This window comes from Thermobia domestica, chromosome 4, assembly GCF_964235325.1.
Source record: "Thermobia domestica chromosome 4, izTheDome1.hap1.1, whole genome shotgun sequence".
NCBI lineage: Eukaryota > Metazoa > Arthropoda > Insecta > Zygentoma > Lepismatidae > Thermobia > Thermobia domestica.
The window spans coordinates 5,402,398-5,426,876 of NC_137457.1; the positions used below are offsets into that span (position 1 = coordinate 5,402,398).

The following is a 24,479-nucleotide window of genomic DNA, read 5'->3' on the forward strand; positions in this document are numbered from 1 at the left end:
ACCGAAGCATTTATCGTAGCATTTCTCGTAGCAAATATCGTATCATCGATATCTTACCGTGTAAAGTAGCAAATGCTATGCTAGGGCATTTCTTGTCGATAGAACCTGCTCTATTTCGTAGCATTTCCCCCCAGCCTTTTTGGTCCGATTGCAGCGCTGTGGTGTGGTAACAAAGCGAAAGATTTTGTGCCAAATATGCATGTTCTTTGCTTTGTGTGGGAAATTGAATTGTAGTAAAGAAAAATGAGTTGGAGTAGGGATGCTGTTTGAAAAATATGAGAAGCATCCTTGTTTGTACAAAGTTAAAAGTCCTTTGTATCATAATAAGCATATGCGACAAAAGAAGAAATAGCGACCGAAATCTCTGTTTTTAGTTTCGGAGCCATAATTGCAGTCTTCTCCAGTGATTTGATTGCAACGTCACGATAAGGTGCTTATCAAAGTGCTACCGTGTAAAAGCACCGTATACTTTTGATGCCATAGAATATTATACGAGATTTTTGGCAGCATATCTGCTACGAGAAATGTTTCTGTCAAAAACTAGTCTAAAATTGGCTTTTGATGCGTTTTCTTCGGACGGCTTCTATACACCTAATGTTTACAAAGGTTCACATATTTTAGAAAGGTTCAGTAACAAATTCAGCATAAAATGATTTAATTCAAAAAAAAAAAAAAAAAAATGTGAGCGAAAATTCATAGTGTGTTTTCTTTTGTACCAACTTTTATTAGCATCAAGCAATTAAAAGCAGCAATATTGTGATGTTAGTACGTCTGTCCGTTACTTCACCACGATAACTCTTGAACTTAGGTGATTTTAAAAAAAAATTCGCAATCAGTAGCTGGAGCGATTCTCTTAGTCGAGTACGTTAATGGAATCAATACTTTAACATCGTAACGGGGACTATGTAGGTCCGTTAACCCACACAGTAAGTCTAGAACGAAAGCGAATATTTTTTTTTTTTATTTTTGCAATAGATAGCTGGCATGGTTAATCACGGCCAAGTTCGTTATTTGAGTTAATCCGTTAACATCTTAACGGGTAACATATATCTTAACGGTTCTTGTTTAAATTCCATTTTCTACTATTGAAACAGAGGTATACATTGTATGCACTGTTGCCAATATTAGCGACAAGTCGCTAAATCTAACGGATTTGGAGAGGCAGATAGCGATAAAAAATTCTACAAAAGCGACTAATGACTTTTTTTAAAAGCGAATTTTGAAGTCTTTTGGCGGTAAAACTTGCGATTTTTTTCTTACTGCATTGCTTTTTAAAAATTTCGATATTACATACTGAGGAATTGTCAAGGGATTGATGAATAAAACGAACGCATATCTTTATGTGAGTGCTGCTGGATGCAATTCGGGAATAACTTATGTGGTTCGTGACGCCGCAACCTGAATACACCATGTGTGACAAACTGGGTAGTTCCCTAATGGCTTGTTCTATACAACTGACATCACAACCTTTTGGCAACAGTAATGGTGCGTCAGGTCAGTTCGGAACAGGGCGAGGAGACAATTATTTGCGGGTGTTTTATTGCATGGTCGTTTTCCAAACAGGACAAACTACAGCAGTGATGGTCAAACTTTTTCTAGGAGGGACAAGGAATAAGGAAAAAATCTTAAGCGGGCTAATATAATTTATGAAAACAAGAATGGCACATTTGATATATTTTTTGTAACAGTGAGCCTTATTAATGATTGAAATTTTTCATAATCTGTTTTCAACCGAGATGCACTGATTCTCAGAATTGAATTTAAATGTTCATCTGTCGGTCTGTCTCTAATACAACTCTTTCGAAGAAACCCAATTCTATTTTTCATTCTTAAGATTAGGTACCATATCATTAACCGGATAGAACCTTTCAGGGGCCATATCTGGCCCGCAGCCAGTAGTTTGTCCATCATTTAATTACGACATTTCGAATGATTTTTTGATTATAGAGGCCTATCTAATTGCAGTATGTACTGTGTAGTGCAGGAATGCAGATAAGCAACAAAATTTTACTAGCCCAAGAAAAAAGCTACTAGCCCACAATAGAAATCATTTAGTTAACTTCGGTTCTATATTAAGTACTCGCCCGCACCGATCCCTGGTGTAGTGTATACTGGTGTGGAATTGATAAATTAAAGTGACTAACGTTTGGGATCTCTGTATTTTCTATTTCGCCTGAAGTGTGTCCTTTAAAGAAAAAATAAGCATGGTAAACCCCAAAGATGCATAAGAAGACAGTGTGTTTTTTTTAGGGGGGAGGGGAGGGAATAATTAAACCTTTTACTTGATTTGTGATTTTATTGATTACTAGCTAAAATATACCCATTCTTCGCATGGGGACTGTATTTGGAAGTCAACGTCCGTAAGAGTATCTTCATTCATCTCAGTGACCGCGAAAACTATGGATTTGACACTACTATCGGTCATTTTGTATTATTTTTACATATTTCGCTAACTCCCCCTCCCCCCTGGTGAACCCCGGCCCATACATAATGGTGGCTGAAGTTGAAAGTCATCGCTAATGCAAGTGTCACCATTGATCTCAGCGACCGCGAAAACTATGAATCTGACACTAATATCGGTCATTTCTACTACTTTTACATGTCCCGGTAAACGGCCCCCCCCCCTGGTTCGAATTTTGAAAAAAAAAAGAGCTCTTCGTCTTGGCCTGGGGCGTGGACCAAGTTACCCGTGATCAAAATTTGGTAGCTCTTGGTCCAGTTATCTGGTCCCTAGGCCGCACAAAAACAAAAACTTTATTTTATTTATATTAGATGTTTACGCATACATGTTTGTACATATTTTCTTTGTTTCGAAAGAAAAGAAAGAAAAGAAAAGAGATAAAGAAACATCGCTTTTTCAGGCTGAAATTTGAGAAACTGTTTTAGCGATTTTAGGAGCTAAATTTAGCAACACTTTGCCAATAAGTTTTGGCAACAATGATTGCATGTGTCGCCGCTAGATGGGAGCAAACATCTTCAAGCGGTTGACATTACTGGATGAAATTGAAGCTTCTGGTGCGGATACTACAGGCGTCTCTGGCGGGGGAGAAGGGGGGACGCGGCCCCCCAAATATTTTGAGTACGAGATAAGTGAATCAATGCTGAAAGTATTTAGATCTATATGGAAGAAGTAAAAACATATACAGAACAAATTAAAGTTATGTCTGTTCTTAAACATTAGATTCATGTGATTAAAATGTCCGCCGGACGTGTTTCACTTTCAAAGATCTTGGTTAGTCAAAGTAGTGTCGTCTGCAGGCGCACTATTTTTTTCATTGCTTACCCAACAATTGGTTTCCATGACGAAGGAAGACTGGAAAAAGGAAGGAAAGGGTGTATAGGTACGAATTAAGAAGGGCAATCTATAAAGACAGGGAAGTATACAATAGAAGCGAAAGTGACAAGAGGAATTTAAAAAGATAAAGAAATTCGAATATTATATAAATATAAGGGTAAATTTCATGTGAATACTGTAGAAGGGTAGCAAGAGACAACTACTATGACAATATATAAACTAAAGATAGAAATGAGTGTTTAATGAGCGAATTGAGTTTGAGGAAGATGAAAAGAACACATTGAGGAGTCGGATGAAAGAAAGAATAAACAGTACATTTTAGACGTTAAAACGGAAAACGAAGTAAACGAGGATGGTTCATTGGACAAATTCTAAAACACAGCGAAATGAGGAACAAAAAGGTAGATAATATACCTTTTGGCGTAACTTTAGTTTGGGTCTACTAGAATTCTAGGCGCCCCCGTCCCTCCCAATTTTAACATGCCAGAGACGCCCATGGTGGATAATACAATTCATTGTATTTCATTCTCTTTTTATGTAAGTATCCTACTTAAAATGGAACGGATCCATTTCCGTGGAAAAACTTACAATTCAAAAATACATCTTTGTTAACAAAATATCTTCAGCTTCGCAAGTCTAATCGCAGTTCCCTACTAGATTAGTAATCTAATGAATTTGTCAGTGCATAATCAAATGAAAACCTAAATCAAAAATATGTATTCATGTTACAAACATCTAATAATGTGCCTGGGAATACAAGAAGAAAAACGTGAGATATCTAATTGCAAAAGATTCCTTGTTAGAGTGGATATGTACGCTATATTGTAATACAGAACATCACTGTCTCTATCTGCCATCTATTGCCAATACAGTGAACTCTGTTCTGTTAGATTCCTACAACGGTAAAGATTACTTACGTTAGATTGAAAACCAACTCAAACTCGTATGCTGTTTAAAACGCTTTCGATGTACTCATTCATAAGAGATTGTGTTTGCCTCGATTTCTCTCGTGTTATTTGCCTATTGTTTCAGCTATGCGAGGCCCAGGGGCTCATCGACAGGGTTGGTCCACCAGGTCAGCCAATGGTGCTCTTCAGTCGGTTCCCACCGGTTCGAGCGAACCGGTTGTTAAAATATTTCGAGTTCACAGAACCGTTTGTTATACCGAAATAAACAGACACACATATCATCATCATTATCAAGCCAAGAATGAAAGAAAGAAGCCAAAGTATGTGTTTAAACCTGACAGAACACATTTTCAGAATTTGAAAAGTAAACCATGCAGATCGTTTGTTTACGATCGTTCTAATAAAATTTTCGTTTGTCCAGAATTTATAAGCAATTTATACCAAAAACAAACTGGACGGTGTCAACTTCACGTAGCAGAGCCCATTTTTCGGCAATCGAAAATAAACCATGCAGATAAGATTTTTATATCTTTTGTATTTGTATTAGCATAGCAAGTGTGTGCATTGCAAATTCCAACTGGAAGGGAGAGCTTGTAGAATACAAATTTTCCACAGATAAAAACAAATGACCTATTTGAAGAACATTTCTTTGCTCTGTACATACGAGATTAATGGAAGGCGGGGGGAGCGGTCAATTTTTATTTTAAGTGTTTGTTCTTAGAAATTCCTGAGCTACAGGGTTAAATGTCTCTCAGAGAAACTTATAGACGGTTTATTCCTTAATCTCAAATGCTCAGATATTAAGAATGAGAACTGGGATCATATGAGTGAAGCACTGAGGGTTATTTATATTTGAAACTCATACATAGCATTGTTAACAACTGTCGATCCATTGCTGGATGAAGGTCTTTTAAATACTTCTTGACAACAATCTATCTTGGATAATTCGTTTCCAAGATATTCGAAGTGCAGCATAATTTCGTCACACCATTTATATGCTGTGTAGGTCGCTACATGTCACAAGAGAATTATATCTGTCTATCTACCTATCCGTCTACTATGCCTCTCATACAGAGAGAGAGAGAGAGAGAGAGAAAGAGAGAACCGGTTATTAAAAAATTAGAATAGCAGTACTGAGGTCAGGACACCCCAAAACTTCGTAGCTCAACATATATTTGTACATTTTCTTAATAAGACTATATTTGTTTAACAGCGAAACGATTGAGGTAGAACGAAAATTTGATCTTACACTTCATGTGTATTATAAAAATCATCTAGTTCTATCATTTTTCTGAAAATATTTTTGGAAGTATTTTACAATTACTTTTCATGTTTTTGGGTGCAGAATAATAGACGTAGTAGCTTTTTCTAGTATTGGACTCCTACCCCGAAAGTTTGTACACCTCCCAACAAAAATTTCTAGGAGCGCGCCTGGCGAGGTCATTCGTTACCCTGTTACATATTGCTTTAAAACGCAACGAATATTCAATAAAGGTATTTTTATTTTTATTTTATTTTAAGTTTTTTTTTAAACGTTCGAAGCGAGATCAAGACATTTGAAAAGAAATGAAATCCCACGGTTATGCCTGTTAGGCTAAAGGAGACGGTGAAGATGAGAAATGAATGAAATGGTGGAATTAAGAAAGTAGGGGGAAACAGGAAACGACAGGATAATAATAATAATAATAATAATAATAATAATAATAATAATAATAATAATTATAATTATTATTATTATTATTATTATTATTATTATTATTATTATTATTATTATTATTATTATTATTATTATTATTATTATTATTATTATTATTTGGAATATAATATTCAGGCTGTAAAATGATTATAGCAGAGTTCTTGATATACCTTAGCGGGTCTGTGGAGGTAAGCTGAAAGGTAACAAATGGAATCGAAGATAATAAACAGGCTAGGTAGTATCATTTAAACCAGTTTCTTTGATATCTCCCTCATATTTTACATGCCAGAGACGCCAATGAGTAGAACTATTTTTCGTTTACGTAAAGTAAGAACAATTTTCTCCTTTCCTGGCCCGAACGATTAGTTGTGCAAGATTCTATTTGCGTAATATTGCAATCGAGTCTCAGCGGGGTACTTGTCTCGGAAACAAGTATGAGTATTGGTCCAGATCCTACTTTAAAATTTAAGTATCGTGTCAAATAGTATTGGTGTCGGAAAGAAACGTTAACTTCCATTCTATTCAAAATTTTAATTAGAAGCGTACGTATTCAACATATCTGTGAAATGCTACCATAATAAATCTGCTGTTTAAGATCCATTAAACACCAGAAGTTTAGTTATAAGTCTCACAAGCATTCACTGAAAAGGTTCCCAAAACTTGAAGTTAGAAATGCGTGTTTAAGTTATGTGTGTATTCTTCTCGTAAATATATATTTTTAACATTTTGTGGAAATTTGGGTTTAGTTCTCTGTTCAGCAGCGAGGCAATGTGAGACGTAGACCTACAGCTTAACGTGGTATCCGAACCAGATGAGCTCAAACCAGGAATGAATCCGGGTGTCCCATGCCAAAAGCCCGTATGCTAATCACTTTGCTATAAGGGAGCTATTTCTCTTCAGGCGTCTATAAACAGCACTAATCTATGTATGTTAAAAGTTAAAACTTTTTGGTGCTGTGTTTACTGGCCATTTTGGGCTTATAAATAGTAAACTTCTGGCAAGGAAATAATTCATCTGGTTAGCAGATTTTTAAAAATATTTTTGATTGGAAAAATTTTAAGTTTTTACCTGATTGGCAAATACTTTGAATTTTCACCTGATTGCATAAGCTTTAAAATTTTCACTTGATCTACAAAAAATTTTAATTTTCTTTCTTGGGTAAAATTTTTAATTGGTTAGTAAAGTCCCTTAAATCTTCACCTGTCTAGAAAGCTTTTAAATTTTTACTTAGTTGCCAAATCCATTAAATTTACACTTCATTAGATTTTTTTTTTAAAGTTCTCACTAGATTGACAAATCAAATTTAATTTTCATTTAATTGGCAAAAATTCTAAGTTTTTATGTGTTTGGTATTTATTAAATTGTCAAGTATTTGTGAAAATAATTTAAGTGACATGATTAAAAACTTCCCAAATTTCCATCAGGTTGGTGAAACTTTTAAATTTTGAATTAATTAGTAAATTACTTAAATTTTTAACAGACTGGCAAACACTTTTAATACGTCTGTGTTTCACCTGAATGGCAAAACTTTTCAATTTTTGACAAATTGCAAAACGTTTTCAGCATTTCCAAGATGATTGGAAATATTTTACATTTTTCATTTGACTAGAATATCTTATTAAAATTATTCTCTTTAGCAAAACATTTAAATTTTGAACTGCTTGGAAAGTTTTTTTCAATTTTTTAACTTACTAGGAAAGCGTTTCAGGTTTTTCCTGTTTGTCAAAATTTTTATTTTTGATCTGGTTAACAAAACTTTTTGAATTTTCATCTTATTAGGAAAGAAGAAAAATCAATTTTCAGCAGATTGTAAAACTTTTATGTTTCATTTCTCTACAGGTTATACTAAAAATTAACAGAAAATAAAAAAAAAATACGTAATCTATATGTTGACTTACCCTCAAATATTACTCTCTGCTCTCCGAATGATACAAGTAGTCCTACGATGAGAACAATAACAATATTTCGAAACATTTTTGGTGAATTGCAGGTGAACAACAGACAGTCAAACACTTTTTAACACAAAGTCCTCGCTGACAAAAATGAAACAAAATGTTGAGTAACAAGGGTCTTTCACTTAATATATACAAGTTCACGAGAGGGCTTTTAAAAAGCGTATATAATGGATTTTTTTTTGGAGAGGTTCACAGGTAGTAGTAATCGGCTGACTTCATGAGTTGGATGACATCCGGTGAACTGAGATAATTCTCTTCTGAACTCTTTCAGTTGAAGAGTTGGAAGTTGGATGACTATTCATCACAACGGACAGCTTCTGGACTTTCTGTTTCTTCGTTCTCTTTTTTTCTTTATCTTAATTTATCCTACAAGAATAATAAGAAAAGGAAAAGAGGGCTGTCCATTTGCGGCTCTGCTTCCTCTATCAGTAGGTAATCTTATTTTTGTTCTGGCAGAGACATAAGCACTTGCACATTATATGCCAACAGCCTTTCAGATCACGCACAAACCATCCTTGGGTTCTTCGAGGCGAATGACAATGGGTCATCATGTAACATGACTAGATTATAAAATGACTGTAAAAAATTTCCCCGTCTAAATATTTTGTTATATCTTGGAATTTCCGTTTGGCTTGGTGCTTTAATATTCTGTCCGAACGAAAACACCTGTCCTTGCTTACAAGTCCTTCAGTGCTTATCCTACTAAATGCTTCATAAGAATGTATAGCAAATCCTCGTGTGTTTGGTTTTGATACATGTCAAAGTGGTTATTCAGGGGTTTCCAATGTTTCTGGACAGGTTCATAGCCAGAATACTAAGACGGTGGTGAGATTGGTATAATTTTTTCGGCGAAGTAATTTGAGTTCATTTTTCATTCTAACATATATACCAACAATTCCATTGGGCCACTTCTCTGACCATGTTTTAGATACGGGCCTCTATCAAGGATCCCATAAACCCTTTCTCCCTCATATTGTCTGTACGAAAGCCTCCACGTATTAATGCCTTGTAAAGAAAGAAAGCTCAAAAATGAAATACGTCAGTTTTGCGTCCTACGATTATGACGGTTACACTGTAACCAATAACCGTGAAAATAAGTGCCTCCTACCATAAAAAATATACGGTTTACCGTTTTTCTAAAATAATGGTAGGAGACCGTTTTCCTGTCAGATGCTTGTGACGGGCATGCGCATTGGAGAGAAAAAGCACATGGTCGAAGCGAGGATTCATGGCGCGTAGGTTCGGATGTGTTGTGCTTTGTTTTGTTTTGTTTCTTTCTTTTGTTTGTTTGTTTAGTGTGTGGTTTTCTGCTGTGATATATACAATAGGCCTACCACTGTTGAAGATATTCTGGAAATTCAACATTAAGCAAGGTAATGCATGGGAAAGCACCATGTTAATATTTGAACTTTGTTCGGTGACAAACAAAACTTTAGTTGGCTATCGTGGCAAGCAAATCGCTCCAAAGTGCAACGATTCGAAACCAAGAAGCTGCTGGATGTATAAAGTCTTATGATAATGTAACCAACTACGAGTGGTTTGTGAAGCTAGAATTAGAATCACAATGTTGAAATACTTTATTAAAAAAAAAAAAAAAAAAAAAAAAACTTTTAGGAAAACTGCTTCGTAGTTTACCGTAACAGCATTACATAAATTGTGTTGCATCAACTGGAATTTTTCATGTTAGAGAAACAAAAGTATACTGTCACTTATGTGTGCCCGAAGGAGGGGCAGGGGGTCGCTCCCCTAGCTAGTGAAAACGTATTAAATTTCTTAATACAAATAAAAAATATCAGGGTATATAGTAACCGGGGAGTTGAGTCCCCTAGAAAATTTTCATCGGGCGCCCATGATGTCATTATTTTTTCTGGATAAATAAATTGTTAGATTTGAAAAATATTTCTGTAAATGTTTTTATCTTTAATTTTGTTCTGAGTACCTATAATCTGTTCTGGTGTCTTGTTAATACATTTGAGCGTTTACTAGTCTAAATATGCAAAAATTCGATACTCTGGAAGTTTGTTGACTTTTTTCTTTCTTTCTTTTCTTTTTTTTTTAGCATTGATGCCACTGTTACATAATTATGCAAACACGTATTTATTAATTTCAGATAGCGGATACTGGATACTGTAGGCAGTGTTGTGAAAAGTCATATGGTTTTACACTTGTTTAGTCGTACTTCTGGTCATTCTAAGCTATGTTGTCGAGTGCCTGCTTGGTTATCTGAAACCGTAATAATGCGACTAATCGAATGAATCGCTGATTAGAATATTTGAGGTCTATTAGTTTACTGGTACTCATAGTGAAAATACATGCAATAAAGCTAGTCTTAACACTGTAACAGAATATCGATTTATGAATATCTTAAAAAGGCATGGATGTTTGTTCCAACTACATCTTCAAAGCGTACAAAAACTCAGCTATAAAATTCAAGTTTTTTTTTTAAATGTAATATCGAATCCTCTTCTGGTGTTTTGTTCAATACATGACAAAATTAGTAATTTTGAAAAGAATAAGCAATGTATGTTCAAGATGATATCAGAACAAGGGTTCGATATTACAAACTAAGAATTAATTTCAACTTTTATTCTTATGGATATTATGCACGTCGTAGGTGCAACGCTTCTTTCGTTCACTTTTGTTTTCTTTAGTTAAGTAGTCTTTAACAGCAGTGGACCAGTGTGCACTCTAGTTGCATCCATCCAGCAAAAATTATTGCTAGCCAGTGTGTGTACTGATACAGTTTCCAGCAATTCGATGAAAATTGGGTCAATATATATTGACCAGCAAGAGGGATCTTACTGGATCTAGCAAGAGGGCACAGGTGTGTTATTACCGTAAATCTTGTACGGTAATAACACACCTGTGCTTTTTTTTTAAAAAAAAAAACGACCCCTAAATATTACGGTAAATTACCGTAAAATATACGGTACCAAATTTGTTTCTAAATACGGTCAATATTATTTTGCTTCTAAATATACGGTCTGCCGTTTTTATGAAAAAACGGTGGTCCGTAAAATTTAGGGTAATCGGATGGCAGCGAGAGTTGACGGTAATCGGTCAGTAAATTTAAGGTGAAATTTTTTACAGTGTAGGCTAAAGGAGATGGTGATAGTGAGAAATGAATGAAGTGGTGAAATGATAAAAGTGCACTAAGAAAAAAAATGTAGGTGGCGTACTTAAAAAGATAGGTTACATGTGTAATTCCTGTAGTTTTTGGACTTAACGTACAGCAGACGTATAACTGAAAACGCATGTTTTATAATACTTTCTGTATAAGTGTTCCATCTATACGTACTTTCCGTATGAAATAATGTAGGCGGTCAGGGTCTTACATACAAATGGACGTATATAACATATAGCTGACGAAGGTAACATAAATATATGCATGTGATATACGGAAAACTGTTAGATGTCAGACATCCTGCAACGGCATGATGCAACATCTAAGGGCAGTGCCTATGTAGCATACGGATAACGTATGCTCCTATTCATTTCTATAGTAATCAAGAGGATTCGGTATATTTGCACAATATACCGTTGTCCGGAGAACGTATTTTTCTCTGTGTGGAAGAAAACGGGAGGAACCCAGAAAAAACCCACGCACACGGTATTTGTCGACCATAAAGGTCAATTAGCGCGAGTTGGGATCGAACCAAGGACCTCATACACCAGAAGCGAAGGGTCTACCAATGTGCTGCTGCGGCACGAAAGCTCAAAAATATTTTCCTACACTGTAAAAAATTTCGCCTTAAATTTACTGACCGATTACCGTCAACTCCCGCTGCCATCCGATTACCCTAAATTTTACGAACCACCGTTTTTTCATAAAAACGGCAGACCGTATATTTAGAAGCAAAATAATATTGACCGTGTTTAGAAAGAAATTTGGTACCGTATATTTTACGGTAATTTACCGTAATATTTAGGGGTCGTTTTTTTAAAAAAAAGCACAGGTGTGTTATTACCGTACAAGATTTACGGTAATAACACACCTGTGCCCTCTTGCTAGATCCAGTAAGAATTCTTGCTGGTCAATATATTGACCCAATTTTCATCGAATTGCTGGAAACTGTATCAGTACACACACTGGCTAGCAATAATTTTTCTGGATGGATGCAACTAGAGTGCACACTGGTCCACTGCTGTTAAAGACTACTTAACTAAAGAAAACAAAAGTGAACGAAAGAAGCGTTGCACCTAGGACGTGCATAATATCCTTAAGAATAAAAGTTGAAATTAATTTTTAGTTTGTAATATCGAACCCTTTTTCTGATATCATCTTGAACATACATTGCTTTTTCTTTTCAAAATTACTAATTTTGTCATGTATTGAACAAAACACCAGAAGAGGATTCGATATTACATACAAAAAAAAAAAAAAAAATCTTGAATTTTATAGCTGAGTTTTCGCACGCTTTGAAGATGTATTTGAAACAAACATCCATGCCCTTTTAAGATATTCATAAATCGATATTCTGTTACAGTGTTAAGACTAGCTTTATTGCATGTATTTTCGCTATGAGTACCAGTAGACTAATAGACCTCAAATATTCTAATCAGCGATTCATTCGATTAGTCGCATTATTACGGTTTCAGATAACCAAGAAGGCACTCGACAACATAGCTTAGAATGACCAGAAGTACGACTAAACAAGTGTAAAACCATATGACTTCTCACAACACTGCCTACAGTATTCAGTATCCGCTATCTCAAATTAATAAATACGTGTTTGCATAATTATGTAACAGTGGCATCAATGCTAAAAAGAAAAAAAAATCACCAAACTTCCAGAGTATCGAACTTTTGCATATTTAGACTATTAAACGCTCAAATGTATTAACAAGACACCAGAACAGATTATAGGTACTCAGAACAAAATTAAAGATAAAAACATTTACAGAAATATTTTTCAAATCTAACAATTTATTTATCCAGAAAAAATAATGACAGCAAGGCGTCCGATGAAAATTTTCTAGGGGACTCAACTTCCTGGTTACTATATACCCTGATATTTTTTATTTGTATTAAGAAATTTAATACGTTTTCACTAGCTAGGGGAGCGACCCCCTGCTCCTCCTTCGGGCACACATGAGTGACAGTATACTTTTGTTTCTGTAACATGAAAAATTCCTGTTGATGCAACACAATTTATGTAATGCTGTTACGGTAAACTACGGAGCACTTTTCCTAAAAGTTTTTTTTTTTAAAGTATTTCAACATTGTGATTCTAATTCTAGCTTCACAAACCACTCGTAGTTGGCTACATTATCATAAGACTTTATACATCCAGCAGCTTCTTGGTTTCGAATCGTTGCACTTTGGAGCGATCTGCTTGCCACGATAGCCAACTAAAGTTTTGTTTGTCACTGAACAAAGTTCAAATATTAACATGGTGCTTTCCCATACATTACTTTGCTTAATGAATTTCCAGGATATCTTCAAGAGTGGTAAGCCTATTGTATATATCACACCAGAAAACCACACACTAAACAAACAAACAAACAAACAAAAGAAAGAAACAAAACAAAACAAAGCACAACACATCCGAACCTACGCGCCACCACTCCTCGCTTCGAACATGTGCTTTTTCTCTCCAATGCGCATGCCCGACACAAGCATCTAACAGGAAAACGGTCTCCTACCATTATTTTAGAAAAACGGTAAACCGTATATTTTTTATGGTAGGAGGCACTTATTTTTACGGTTATTGGTTACAGTGTAGGTATATATCAGATTCGGTGTGGCGTTGATCATTCGTCTTTGAAATCAGGGAGATAAAAGACAGGAGATTAATTTCAAGTACCGAATCATGATGAGGAGGTTAGGGAGATGAGAGTTCCTAGGACGAGTGTTGTGGAGAATAATAGGGTTTTAGGATTAGTGAGCATTAGAAAAAGTAGAGTGAAATCTTCATATGCGGGGGGTACCCAAAAGAAACCGGAATTATTGTGTTAAAGCTATATTTTCAAACTTTTTACAAAACAATTTTATCCCCTTCAAAATACTCTCCATTACAACTAATACATTTGTCCTACCGGTGCTTTCACTGCTCGAAGCATTGTTTGTAGTCATCTTGAGAAATGGCTGACAGATCCTCCCTCGTTTTTTTTTTCTTGACCTTTTCAATGTTGTCCAATCCATGTCCTTCCATGCCTCTCTTCATGCGTGGAAAAAAAAAAAAGAGTCGCATGAAGCCAAGTCAGGCGAGTAAGGTGCATGCGGCAGGGGAATCATGTTATTCTCAGCGCAAAACTGGCAAACAGAGATGACTGTGTGTGCAGGTGCATTGTCATGGTGGAAGAACCAGTCTCCTGTCTGCCCTAAATCGGGTCCATTTTGACGAACACTGTTGCACAAACTTCTTATCACTTGAAATTAAAAGATTCCGAATAAAAATTTGACAGCTGCACGTTATTCATTTACACTTTCCACTAGAAAAAAATGAAACAAGACCACAACAGCGCTACCAAAAACACTCGCTGCAGACGAACACAACAAGCCAAGTCGAAAGCACAGGCGGCACTGAATTGACAGTGAGTTGCGCTTAGGGATGCGCACGAGACAAGTCGAGACAGGATATTCCTGACAAAATTCGAGTCGAGACACGGCTCTTCCAATAGAGAAACATACAGTTTTCGAGTCGATACATCACTTTTACAGCACATTTTCGAGACAAAACAACCACAAATCTTGTCTCGTGCGCATCCCTAGTTGAGCTATACAAGCCTAGCAGCGTAAATGCGTACTATAGAAGCTGCGCCCACTACATTGCTATTCCGGTTTCTTTTGGGTAATTCACGTATACATATCTATATATATAGTGTGTTTCAAAACAACACCGACAACGTATGGGAGCTGATTCCTGACACCAAGATACGACAAAAAGTATAGACTAACCTGGATGCACAAATGCTTCCTTTCGGAGTTATAGGCTGCCGAAAACATAAAAAATTAAATTTGAAAGTTTATAGTTCCAAAACTATGGAACCTACCATAGTCAGCTCAAGACTTCACTTAGGAACTAATATGTATTCTATTCAAAAATACGTTTCAGAATCCTGTGGTACTCACACAACAATTTTTATAAAGGGAGTTTGGCTAAGGCATATAATTTGAAGTTCTCACCAACTACTTCTATAAACGTTGTTGCTGAAGTACCGTACTATTCTAAAACTTGGATATTTGGATAGGGCACATACTAGTTTCTAAGTGAAATGTTGACCCGATTACGGTAAGTCCAGTAGCGTCATTTCAGATTTGGCTTGGGGGGGGGAATAGGCCCCTTGATATAGGTAAAATTTCGCGTTTGTCACTGACTTACTACTATTCTATTGATAAAATCTATATAAATCTCAAACTCAGGGTGCGGCAAATGCCCTTCCCTGCCCCCCTAAATGACGCCCCTGGGTAGGTCCCATAGTTTTGTAGCTACGGACTGTTAAATTTAATTTTTGCATGTTTTCGGCAGCCTATTAAACCGAAAGGAAGCATTTATGCACCCAGGTTGGTCTGTACTTTTTGTCTTATCTTGGTGTCAGGAATCACCTCTCAAACGTTGTTGTTGTTTTGAAACACCCTATATATATATATATATATATATATATATATATATATATATATATATATATATATATATATATATCAATGCATCAAAAGATATGTGTAAGTTAAGCTGCTGCATTTCTGAAGAAGTTGATTTTGGCAAGGGGGAGACGATCATATACCTAAATAAACATTCTAAAGGAATAAACATTCTATTCAGATAAATGGAAAACCACACAAACCGTGAGGTGCACGGTACACATCAGCCCTCTACTATCGGCACAGGAAAGATCGGCGCTCATGCATAACTTGGGAGAAAATCAAGATAAATTATTTTTTCTTGTAAACCCAACAATATATTTGTATGATAACCATGCTATCTATTAAGATTAAACTGATATTAAAGTACACCTTCAACAAAGCTTTTCATTATGACTGGAGAGCAAGATTACTGAATACAGTATGATTAATATAGCTCAAAACATTATGATTAATTCTTAAACTTTATTTCTAGCTTTATCTAGATAAAATGTTGTCTAAGTACACTGAGAAAAAATTGTAGGTGGCGTACTTAAAAAGATAGGTTACACGCGTAATTCCTGTAGTTTTTGGACAACGTACAGCAGACGTATAACTGGAAACGCATGTTTATAATACTTTCTGTATAAGTGTTTCCATCTATACGTACTTTCCGTATGAAACAATATAGGCGATCAGAATCTCACATACAAATGGACGTATACAACATATAGCTGACGAAGGTAACATAAGTATATGCATGTGATATACGGAAAACTGTCTGATGTCAAACATCCTGAAGGGCATGATGTAACATCTAAGGGCAGTGCCTATGTAGCATACGGATAACGTAAGCTCCGTACTGATATCTATAGTAAGCAAGAGGATACCGTATATTTGTACAATATACCGCTGTACGGAGAACGGATTTTTCTCTGTGCATAAATCATAAGTCAATCAACAAGTCACATCGACCTTAATAAAATAACGTTTGCACGAAAGTTCTAATGTGTAGATTTCGAGAAAATCCGTAACATAATTTCAATGTCGTTGTTTACTAATTTATAGAGTATACAGTTTGCAGATGATATGACGCTTGTTGCAGAATCAGAAGAGAAAATCAATAAAACTTGAGAATGGATGGGCTGTGAAGAATATAGGATGGAAATAAATGTTAGAAAGACAAAAGCCATGGTGACTGGAACGAAGAGGTCAGTGTGAAATATAGAAGTAGGAGGGAAGAAAATGGAACAGGTGACTAGTTTTCGATACCCAGGTAAAATTATTAGTGATTATATGGAAATGCGAACGTGAAATAAAAGCAACGATAGGAAGGGTAAAATAATTCTTTAGGAGCAAGAAAATATTATTTTTTGGAACCTTGAATAAGGAGCTGAGAAAAAGACTCATAAAATGCTTCATCTAGAGTATTGTATTGTAAGGGGCAGAAACATAGACATTACGCAAAAATGTCAAAACACGATTGAAAGGTCTCGAATGGAGAGAATTAGTTGCGTAGAGTTGAAACGAATTATAGTATGTTAGAAATGGTGGGGGAGAAAAGAAAAGTTTGGATACTATTAAGAAGAAGAAGAGAAACTTGTTGAAGCATTGGATAAGAAGGAACTGTATCATGACATGCTAGAGTATAGTGGCAGGAAGGGGAGGAAGGGAGCGAAAAAAGCAAAAATTAACCCTAGGAACGCCAACGTATTTTGGCTTATATTAAAAACTAATGGGTGTGGGGCTTAAAAGTCCCCCTCTAGGTGTTGCTAGGGTACATGGACGACATCAAAACAGAAAAAGATGTATGTGAAGACTAAGAGGTTAACCGGAGACCACAGAGCATAGAAGTTTTTGACAAAATGAGTTCTGACAAGTCACCAGCCAATAATGGCAGAATACCTATGATTATTATTATTACTCTCATGCAGTCACTAAGTATAATTGTATTACATTAGATTACTTGTTTGTTTAGCTATTATTATTTAATTTCTGCTGGCAGTCGCACACATATTCCTAATATTGAAATATATACTATTTGTAATAAGAGGTGGAAATGGGAGATGTACGTAAGGGAATACCGTCCCCTGAGCTAAAAGTTCAAGAAAGAAAGAAAGAAAGACGTTATTAACATGATGTCGAGATATAGACACAAAAAGAACTTCTCGTTTTTTTTTTTGTTTTTTTTTTGTTTTTTTTTTTTAAATCTATTTCTTTCCGTCTTAGAACAGTATCCTTTCTCCCCGGTTAGGTGTTCTGTTAATATATCCCGATCAAACTGTTATAAATGGTATTTCAAAACAACACCGTCAACTTTTGGGAGGTGATTCCTGACACTAAGATAAGACAAAAAAATATACATCAACCCTGGTGCAGAAACGCTTCCATTCGGAGTTATAGGCTACCGAAAACATGAAAAAACGAACTTTAAAGATCCATAGCTCCAATACTATATAGCACCTACCGTACTCGGGTCAAGACTTCACTTAGGAACTACACTGAGAAAAATCCGTTCTGCAGACGTCAGTATATTGTACAAATATACGGACTTCTCTTGCTTACTACAAAAATCAGTATGGAGCATACGTTATCCATACGCTACATAGGCACTGCCCTTAGATGTTACATCATGCAGTTCCAGGATGTCTGATATCTAACAGTCTTCCTCATATTACATACACATATGTATGTTACCTTCGTCAGCTATATCTTATATACGTCCATTTGTATGTGAGATCCTGACCGCCTATATTGTTTCATACGGAAAGTACGTACAGATGGAGCACTTATACACAAAGTATTATACAACATGCGTTTTCAGTAATACGTTTCCTGTACATTAAGTCCAAAAACTACATGATTTACAAATGCAACTTACGATTTTACGTACACCACATACACTTTTTCTCAGTGTAGCAGGTGCCCTATCCAAATATCCATGTTTCAGAATCCTGCAGTAGTTCCGCAACAATTTATATAGAGGTAGTTGGTGAGTACTTCAAATTATATGCCCGTAGCCAAACTCCCTCTTACAAAAAATGTTGCGTGAGTAGCAAAGGATTCTGAAACATGTATTTTTCGATAGGATGCAAATTAGTTCCTAAGTGAAGTCTTGATCCGGCTTCGGTAGGTCCGATGGTTTTGGAGCTAAGAACCTTTAGACTTTGTTTTCCCATTTTTCGGCGGCCTGTAACTGAGAAATAAAGGATTTCTGCACCGAGGTTTATCTATACTTTTCCTTTTATCTTGGTGTCAGGAATCACTTCCCACACGTTATCGGTGTTGTTTGGAAACACCCTGTATATTAATGACCATATCCTTTGTTCTAGAAGTACATTTCCACCCTTACTTGTAATATAAGCACGTACGAAAAGGAAAAGCTACTTACCCTAACCAGGATAGGGGATGTGTCCTATAATATTTCATATCTTTATGCGAGTTGTGAAACTTTTTGTTGGGAGGGAACTAGTATGTCTATGTACTATTGAACCTGTGTCATTCTGCACCCGAAAAAACGATAAATAATTGTTGGTTACTGCCCGCTATATTCTCAGAAAATCAGGTGAAACTAGATTATATTTATAAAGAATAGGAGTAAAATTAAATATTTGCCTCCATAAATCATTTCTGTATTAAACAAGTATGGTCATGTTAAAGTGTTCATACCTCGGTCGAGTTACGAAACTTTGGGAGGGGGGTCCACCAGGTGCGTCACTGCACTACTTTGTTTCGTTTTGATATGAAGATTCCGGATTTCGAGCATACGTTCCTCGTTCAAGAGGCAGATCGCCTCTTGAATGCCTGTAATCAGCCCTTCTGTATCCGCCAGTGGTTAGAGGTCAACTGTTGATTAAATCGTGAGACTTGGAAGTGAGAACGAGTCATTTTAATTGTAATAATCAGACTAGACAGGAATTTCCCCTCTGAGTTTGTGTGGGAAATCAACAGATGACAACAATGGACAAACAGAAGAATACTGAAATTAGGAGAAGAAGAAAGAAAGAATTTCATGTTTCCTCATAATATTTATCTTTAAATAATATACTCTGTCCGTGTATAATGAATAGTGACGCGGAAAACATTAAACTGTAAGGAATTAATCAGACGAATTTTCTTTTTGTTTAAGTAATCATATACTGCGAGTACCCAAATAAAGAATTTGAACCTTCTGGTTTACTAATAATGAACAAAACTATTGAAATATGACTTTAATCTATTAAAACCCTTGCTTAGCATATGATGCTAGAACTATATCATTTGGCTAGGATAACCTATCCGAAACAGGTAGGTATCATAGTCTGGTTCTGGCTGCCTCCTCCAGTTTTTACCTTCTAGGATCGGGACGACGGATATTAGAGGTGATGGATTAGAGTTTATTATCCCTTTTAGCAGATAAACTACATGTGACATGGACGTACTAGGGGATACTAATCACAGAGCTCCTGCTGGGTATTGAACCCTAGTTTCCAACGTCAACGGCGCATACGTTGACCCTGTAGATACGAGGAAGCTTCTGACTGATATTACAGTCAATTCTGCTGTTTTCGGGATGATATTGCTTCAGAATCCATGCTCAAGGCTAAGTGTAGTAGGTGATGTGAAAAATCTATCAGAATCTATCATAAGTACAACATACCTGCAATTACTTCAACAAACTCTTCCGGAAACTTTGGAAAATGTTCCACTCTTGAGAAAGTCTCAACTTTGATTTATGCACGATGGGGTTCCGCCACATTTTTTGCAAGCTGTTCGTCTGTTTCTTGATAAGCACTTCCAAGACAGATGAATAGGCTGTGGAGGATCCATACAGTGACTCCACACTCCCCTGACCTGAATCCTGTTAATTTTTATTTGTGGGGACACCTTAAAAGTATAGGGTACAAACTATAAATAAACGACGTACACGATTGGAACAAAGAATTCGTAATGGATTTACAATGATTCGTAATATGTTAATGCGTTCAATCGCGTACATGACTCACTGTCACGTCGTGTAGAGTATTGTATTGAGAATGAGAAAAACACTTCGAGCATCTGTATAACTATTAGTGTTTTGTGGATTCTTGTACAGCGTAGTACGTAGAGCATAAAAGATCTATATTCTACTAATTTTCAAAGTATGTTAATTTATGGTGCACAATCGTATTCTTGCACTGAGGAAAATCCACTCTCCGGACAGTGGTATATTGTAAAAATATACCGAATCTTCTTGCTTACTGCCTTTGGCGTGGGAGACCCGGGTTCGATTCCCGGCGGGAGCTCATGTGGTTCGGATTCCACGTTAATCAGTAGGTCCACGTCTCATATAGTCTCGCTGCTGAACGGGACGCTGAACTAAAATCAACTCAACAACTCCTCTTGCTTACTACAGAAATAAGTACGGAACATACGTTATCCGTATGCTACATAGGCACTGCCCTTAAGTGTTACATCATGCCGTTGCAATATACCTGATATCTAACAGTCTTCCTTATATTACATACATATATGTATATTACCTTCGTCAGCTATATGTTATATACGTCCATTTCTATGTGAGATCCTGACCGCCTATATTCTTTCATACGGAAAGTACGTATAGATGGAACACTTATCCAGAAAGTATTATAAAACATATGTTTTCAGTTATACATTTGCTGTACGTCAAGTTCAAAAAATACAATATTTACAAATGTAACATACGATTTTACCTGCGCCACATACAATCTTTTTCTCAATGTGAGTTTTTTCGAGATCTCCTGTTTTCTCCAATCTCTCATTCTACAATTTGTTTCATCATCATTCACTTGCAATATCTATCGTATCTACTGTTGTATAGACAAAGTGAGATGCCATTGAAGGTGCCATGGTACATCCATTCATCGGTAAATAGTTTTTCGAATAATTTGCCCTGATGTTCCTTTACACAGCATTTCGGTTTTCTCCATCTCTGCAATCATTTGTTTATCATCTGTTGCTGATATAAATATTTTCTTGCTTAGTTCACCGTCATCAAATAATATTTCAAGCTGTTTTGCAGGTGTTGTCAACCAATTTTCTTTGATGTTAAACTGTATTATGTGTGGTTGCATAATTGCGGATATTAAAATTGGTGATAATGTGAAATTGACAAATGACAATACTTATGTACACGACATCATAGCTTAATATTAGGATAATTAAACATTTTCTATCAAAACCTATTGTTCTCTTATTCGTACTTAAATCAAAGTTCCGATACCCTAGCACCCTCTGTATAGTAGAGTATATAATTTCTCTGATATTTCTTTCGTCGCCTTTAATATATCTTATGTTTTTTTTAAAAAGTTATTTAGGTGTGAGGATTTCACTAGCGGGAGTTTGACTGCATAATAAATGAACACCCTATATATGAACACCGGCACCGGAACATATATATATATATATATATATGTATATATATATATATATATATATATATATATATATATATATATATATATATATATATATATATATATATATATATATATACCATGACAAATGAACACGATCCGTCATGATATATATGGCTGGTAGAGAGAGAGTTTTTTGTGCGTTGTAAGGAATTACTATAAATATATCATCACGTGATTTAATATGCGAAACTAGATATAGAAATACCAATACCTAGGATGTAGATATGATATTTTATTGCATTCCCTATTATTTAAATGTGATATTACGCGTTACAACTAATTGATATGTACAGTATAGTTAATATTTTCTATTACTAATTGCGGAGAGCATATTATTTTTTGTTTGCTTTGGGATTGTGTTATTTAGATTTTACGTTTAGCGGATGCATAGTAACAGTTATATAATCGGTAACAACCAACAAACAATTTGAAAAATGCATAGAAGACTTGTTCACCAACCTAATTCCGCGTTCTTTAGATTTCATGTTGCTTATGTATAAGAATAGACATTCCATATATATGTATATGCATATAAATGTATATGCATTGCATAGACATAGACGCTGCATTTTTTAAAAAATTTATTATATTAATGCATATACATTTAGGTATAAGAGATGAATCTAATAATTTTATAACTAACTTAATACAACTTGTATTCAAAATGATGGGTACATTATGAATTAAGTCAAGTCAAGCGTGAATCTTACTAATTAAACTTCGTATTTACTATCGGCACTACCTTATAGGATGTGTGAAAGATATAGGAACACACAACTAATTTTACTAAAACTTACACTAGTTTTAAGCTGTTTTATTCGAGTGAAATTAACATTATCGGATTGACCTACATTGAACTTATTTGGATTATGCTTTGAAAATCAGAGTTCCTTTATTTATAGTGGGAAACTTTATATTTGTGATTAGTTGGAAAGCTTGTTGCCGCGTATGAATGAAATAAATGTTTATCGCATGATAATTTTTGTCCTTGTAGATGAAATGGATATCTGTACACTCAATAAAAAATTTGAATACAGAAATACTAGCTTTACCAATTGTTTCATTAAGAATTGCATTAAGAATCCCGTGCACTAGAGGTTAGAGCCGAACACTTAATAATTTTTAATTTTAACGTCCTACGATTATGTCTTCTAGAGTAAAGGACACGCTGATGACGAGAAATGAATGAAACAGTGGAATTAGAATGTGGAAGGAGACGGGGGAACTCTGAGAAACAACTCCATGCATGGTGTTTTGCCCCATTACAAACATGCAGAAGCCAGTATATAACCCAGAGTAATGGTATTACCAATTAGGCAGTTTGTCCCCTATAAGTAAGAATAGAGGATATTCTTTTATTTGAAATGAATTCAATAGGAAATTGCTGATAATTGCAGTGCTCTTATATGATAGTGTTGAGGAATATACCGAAAGAACTAGTAGTTAGAATGATTTTGGTAATAAGATTATTGATATAGGTGAAGATCATAGTTGATGCTTTTTATAAAGGGCTTTTTAGTTTAAGATCATTGATAATGACTATATTACTACACATATGAATTAATATATTATGAATAATTAAAACTTAAACCTGAAGGAGGGTCAAACCATAAATCTTTTTGGTTAACACTTAAATGTGCTAGCTGATTATTCATTTCCTATACTAGACAACAATACTTTATTACATATGCTTTTATTTGACTCGATTTATAATCATTTAAATCACTGACAAAACCATGGTAGTTAAAAATTGTTTTGTCTCTAAATTTTATATTAAGTGTCTCGATTGTTTACCGTAAAATTATTTTCTCATGGACTATATGTGAAAATTATTCTGTGTAAGGCTAGAATATGTCGTTATTGATAGAGTATTTGACATAGTTTTAATTCAAGTTGGGGATTAGATATCCACACAGTGACATGTGATATATATACACAACACACTGTTATTTGGTGTACCGTAGAATATTTAAATTTACAACACAAGAGAATACTAGAATTTGCCAAAACTTGCATTATATATATGTTGTAGAAGCTTATTCCGCTGGACAACTATTTGAAGATTTGATTGAATAGCGCTTGTAATTTGCTGAATTAAATCTTTTAGGGACTATTTTTTTTATATAGATACAGAATTACTACAGGATATTACTGTATGATGTTACAATGTTTTGTAGCCTATTGTTGTGATATTGGATATATGGTTATTTGCTTTGTAGGAAAGTATTCATGGAAACTTGTCTGTATTAAAATTTCAGATTGGAAGGTAGAACTTTGTTTGATGCCATGTAGATTACGTATAAATGATGATTAAAACTTGTCGAATTATACACACAGTATTCAAATTCAAAAGCTGTTTACTGTATTATATTAACGTAATATTATCAGGATCAACTACTAATTAACTTTATTATAACTTATTATGCCTTATTAGAAAGATTTTATCAGAACTGCTAAATATATTTGAAAATAAGATTCAAGACAGAGCACTTTGTTTGAGTTTAGCAATTAATAATATTTGTTTACTATAGTGATTTTAGTTTTAATTATGTTTATGATACATTCATTGATTTAGTACTTTATTGTAAACTGTGTTGCATTCATTTTAGGATTTTAGGATTGAAATTAGTTTGTTCCGACTA

The 24,479-nt window shown here is 35.1% G+C and overlaps 1 protein-coding gene across 1 annotated transcript in view; it reads right to left on the minus strand.

Moving 5' to 3' along the window:
• LOC145683686 (uncharacterized) overlaps positions 1 to 8,343 on the minus strand; it is a 32,958-nt gene extending 24,615 nt beyond the window's left edge. The window contains exon 1 of the mRNA XM_081755043.1: positions 7,798 to 8,343. Within this exon, the coding sequence (XP_081611169.1) occupies positions 7,798 to 7,873 (76 nt within the window). The 5' untranslated portion in view covers positions 7,874 to 8,343. The remainder of the gene's footprint in view (positions 1 to 7,797) is intronic.
• Positions 8,344 to 24,479: the final 16,136 nt, after the last annotated feature.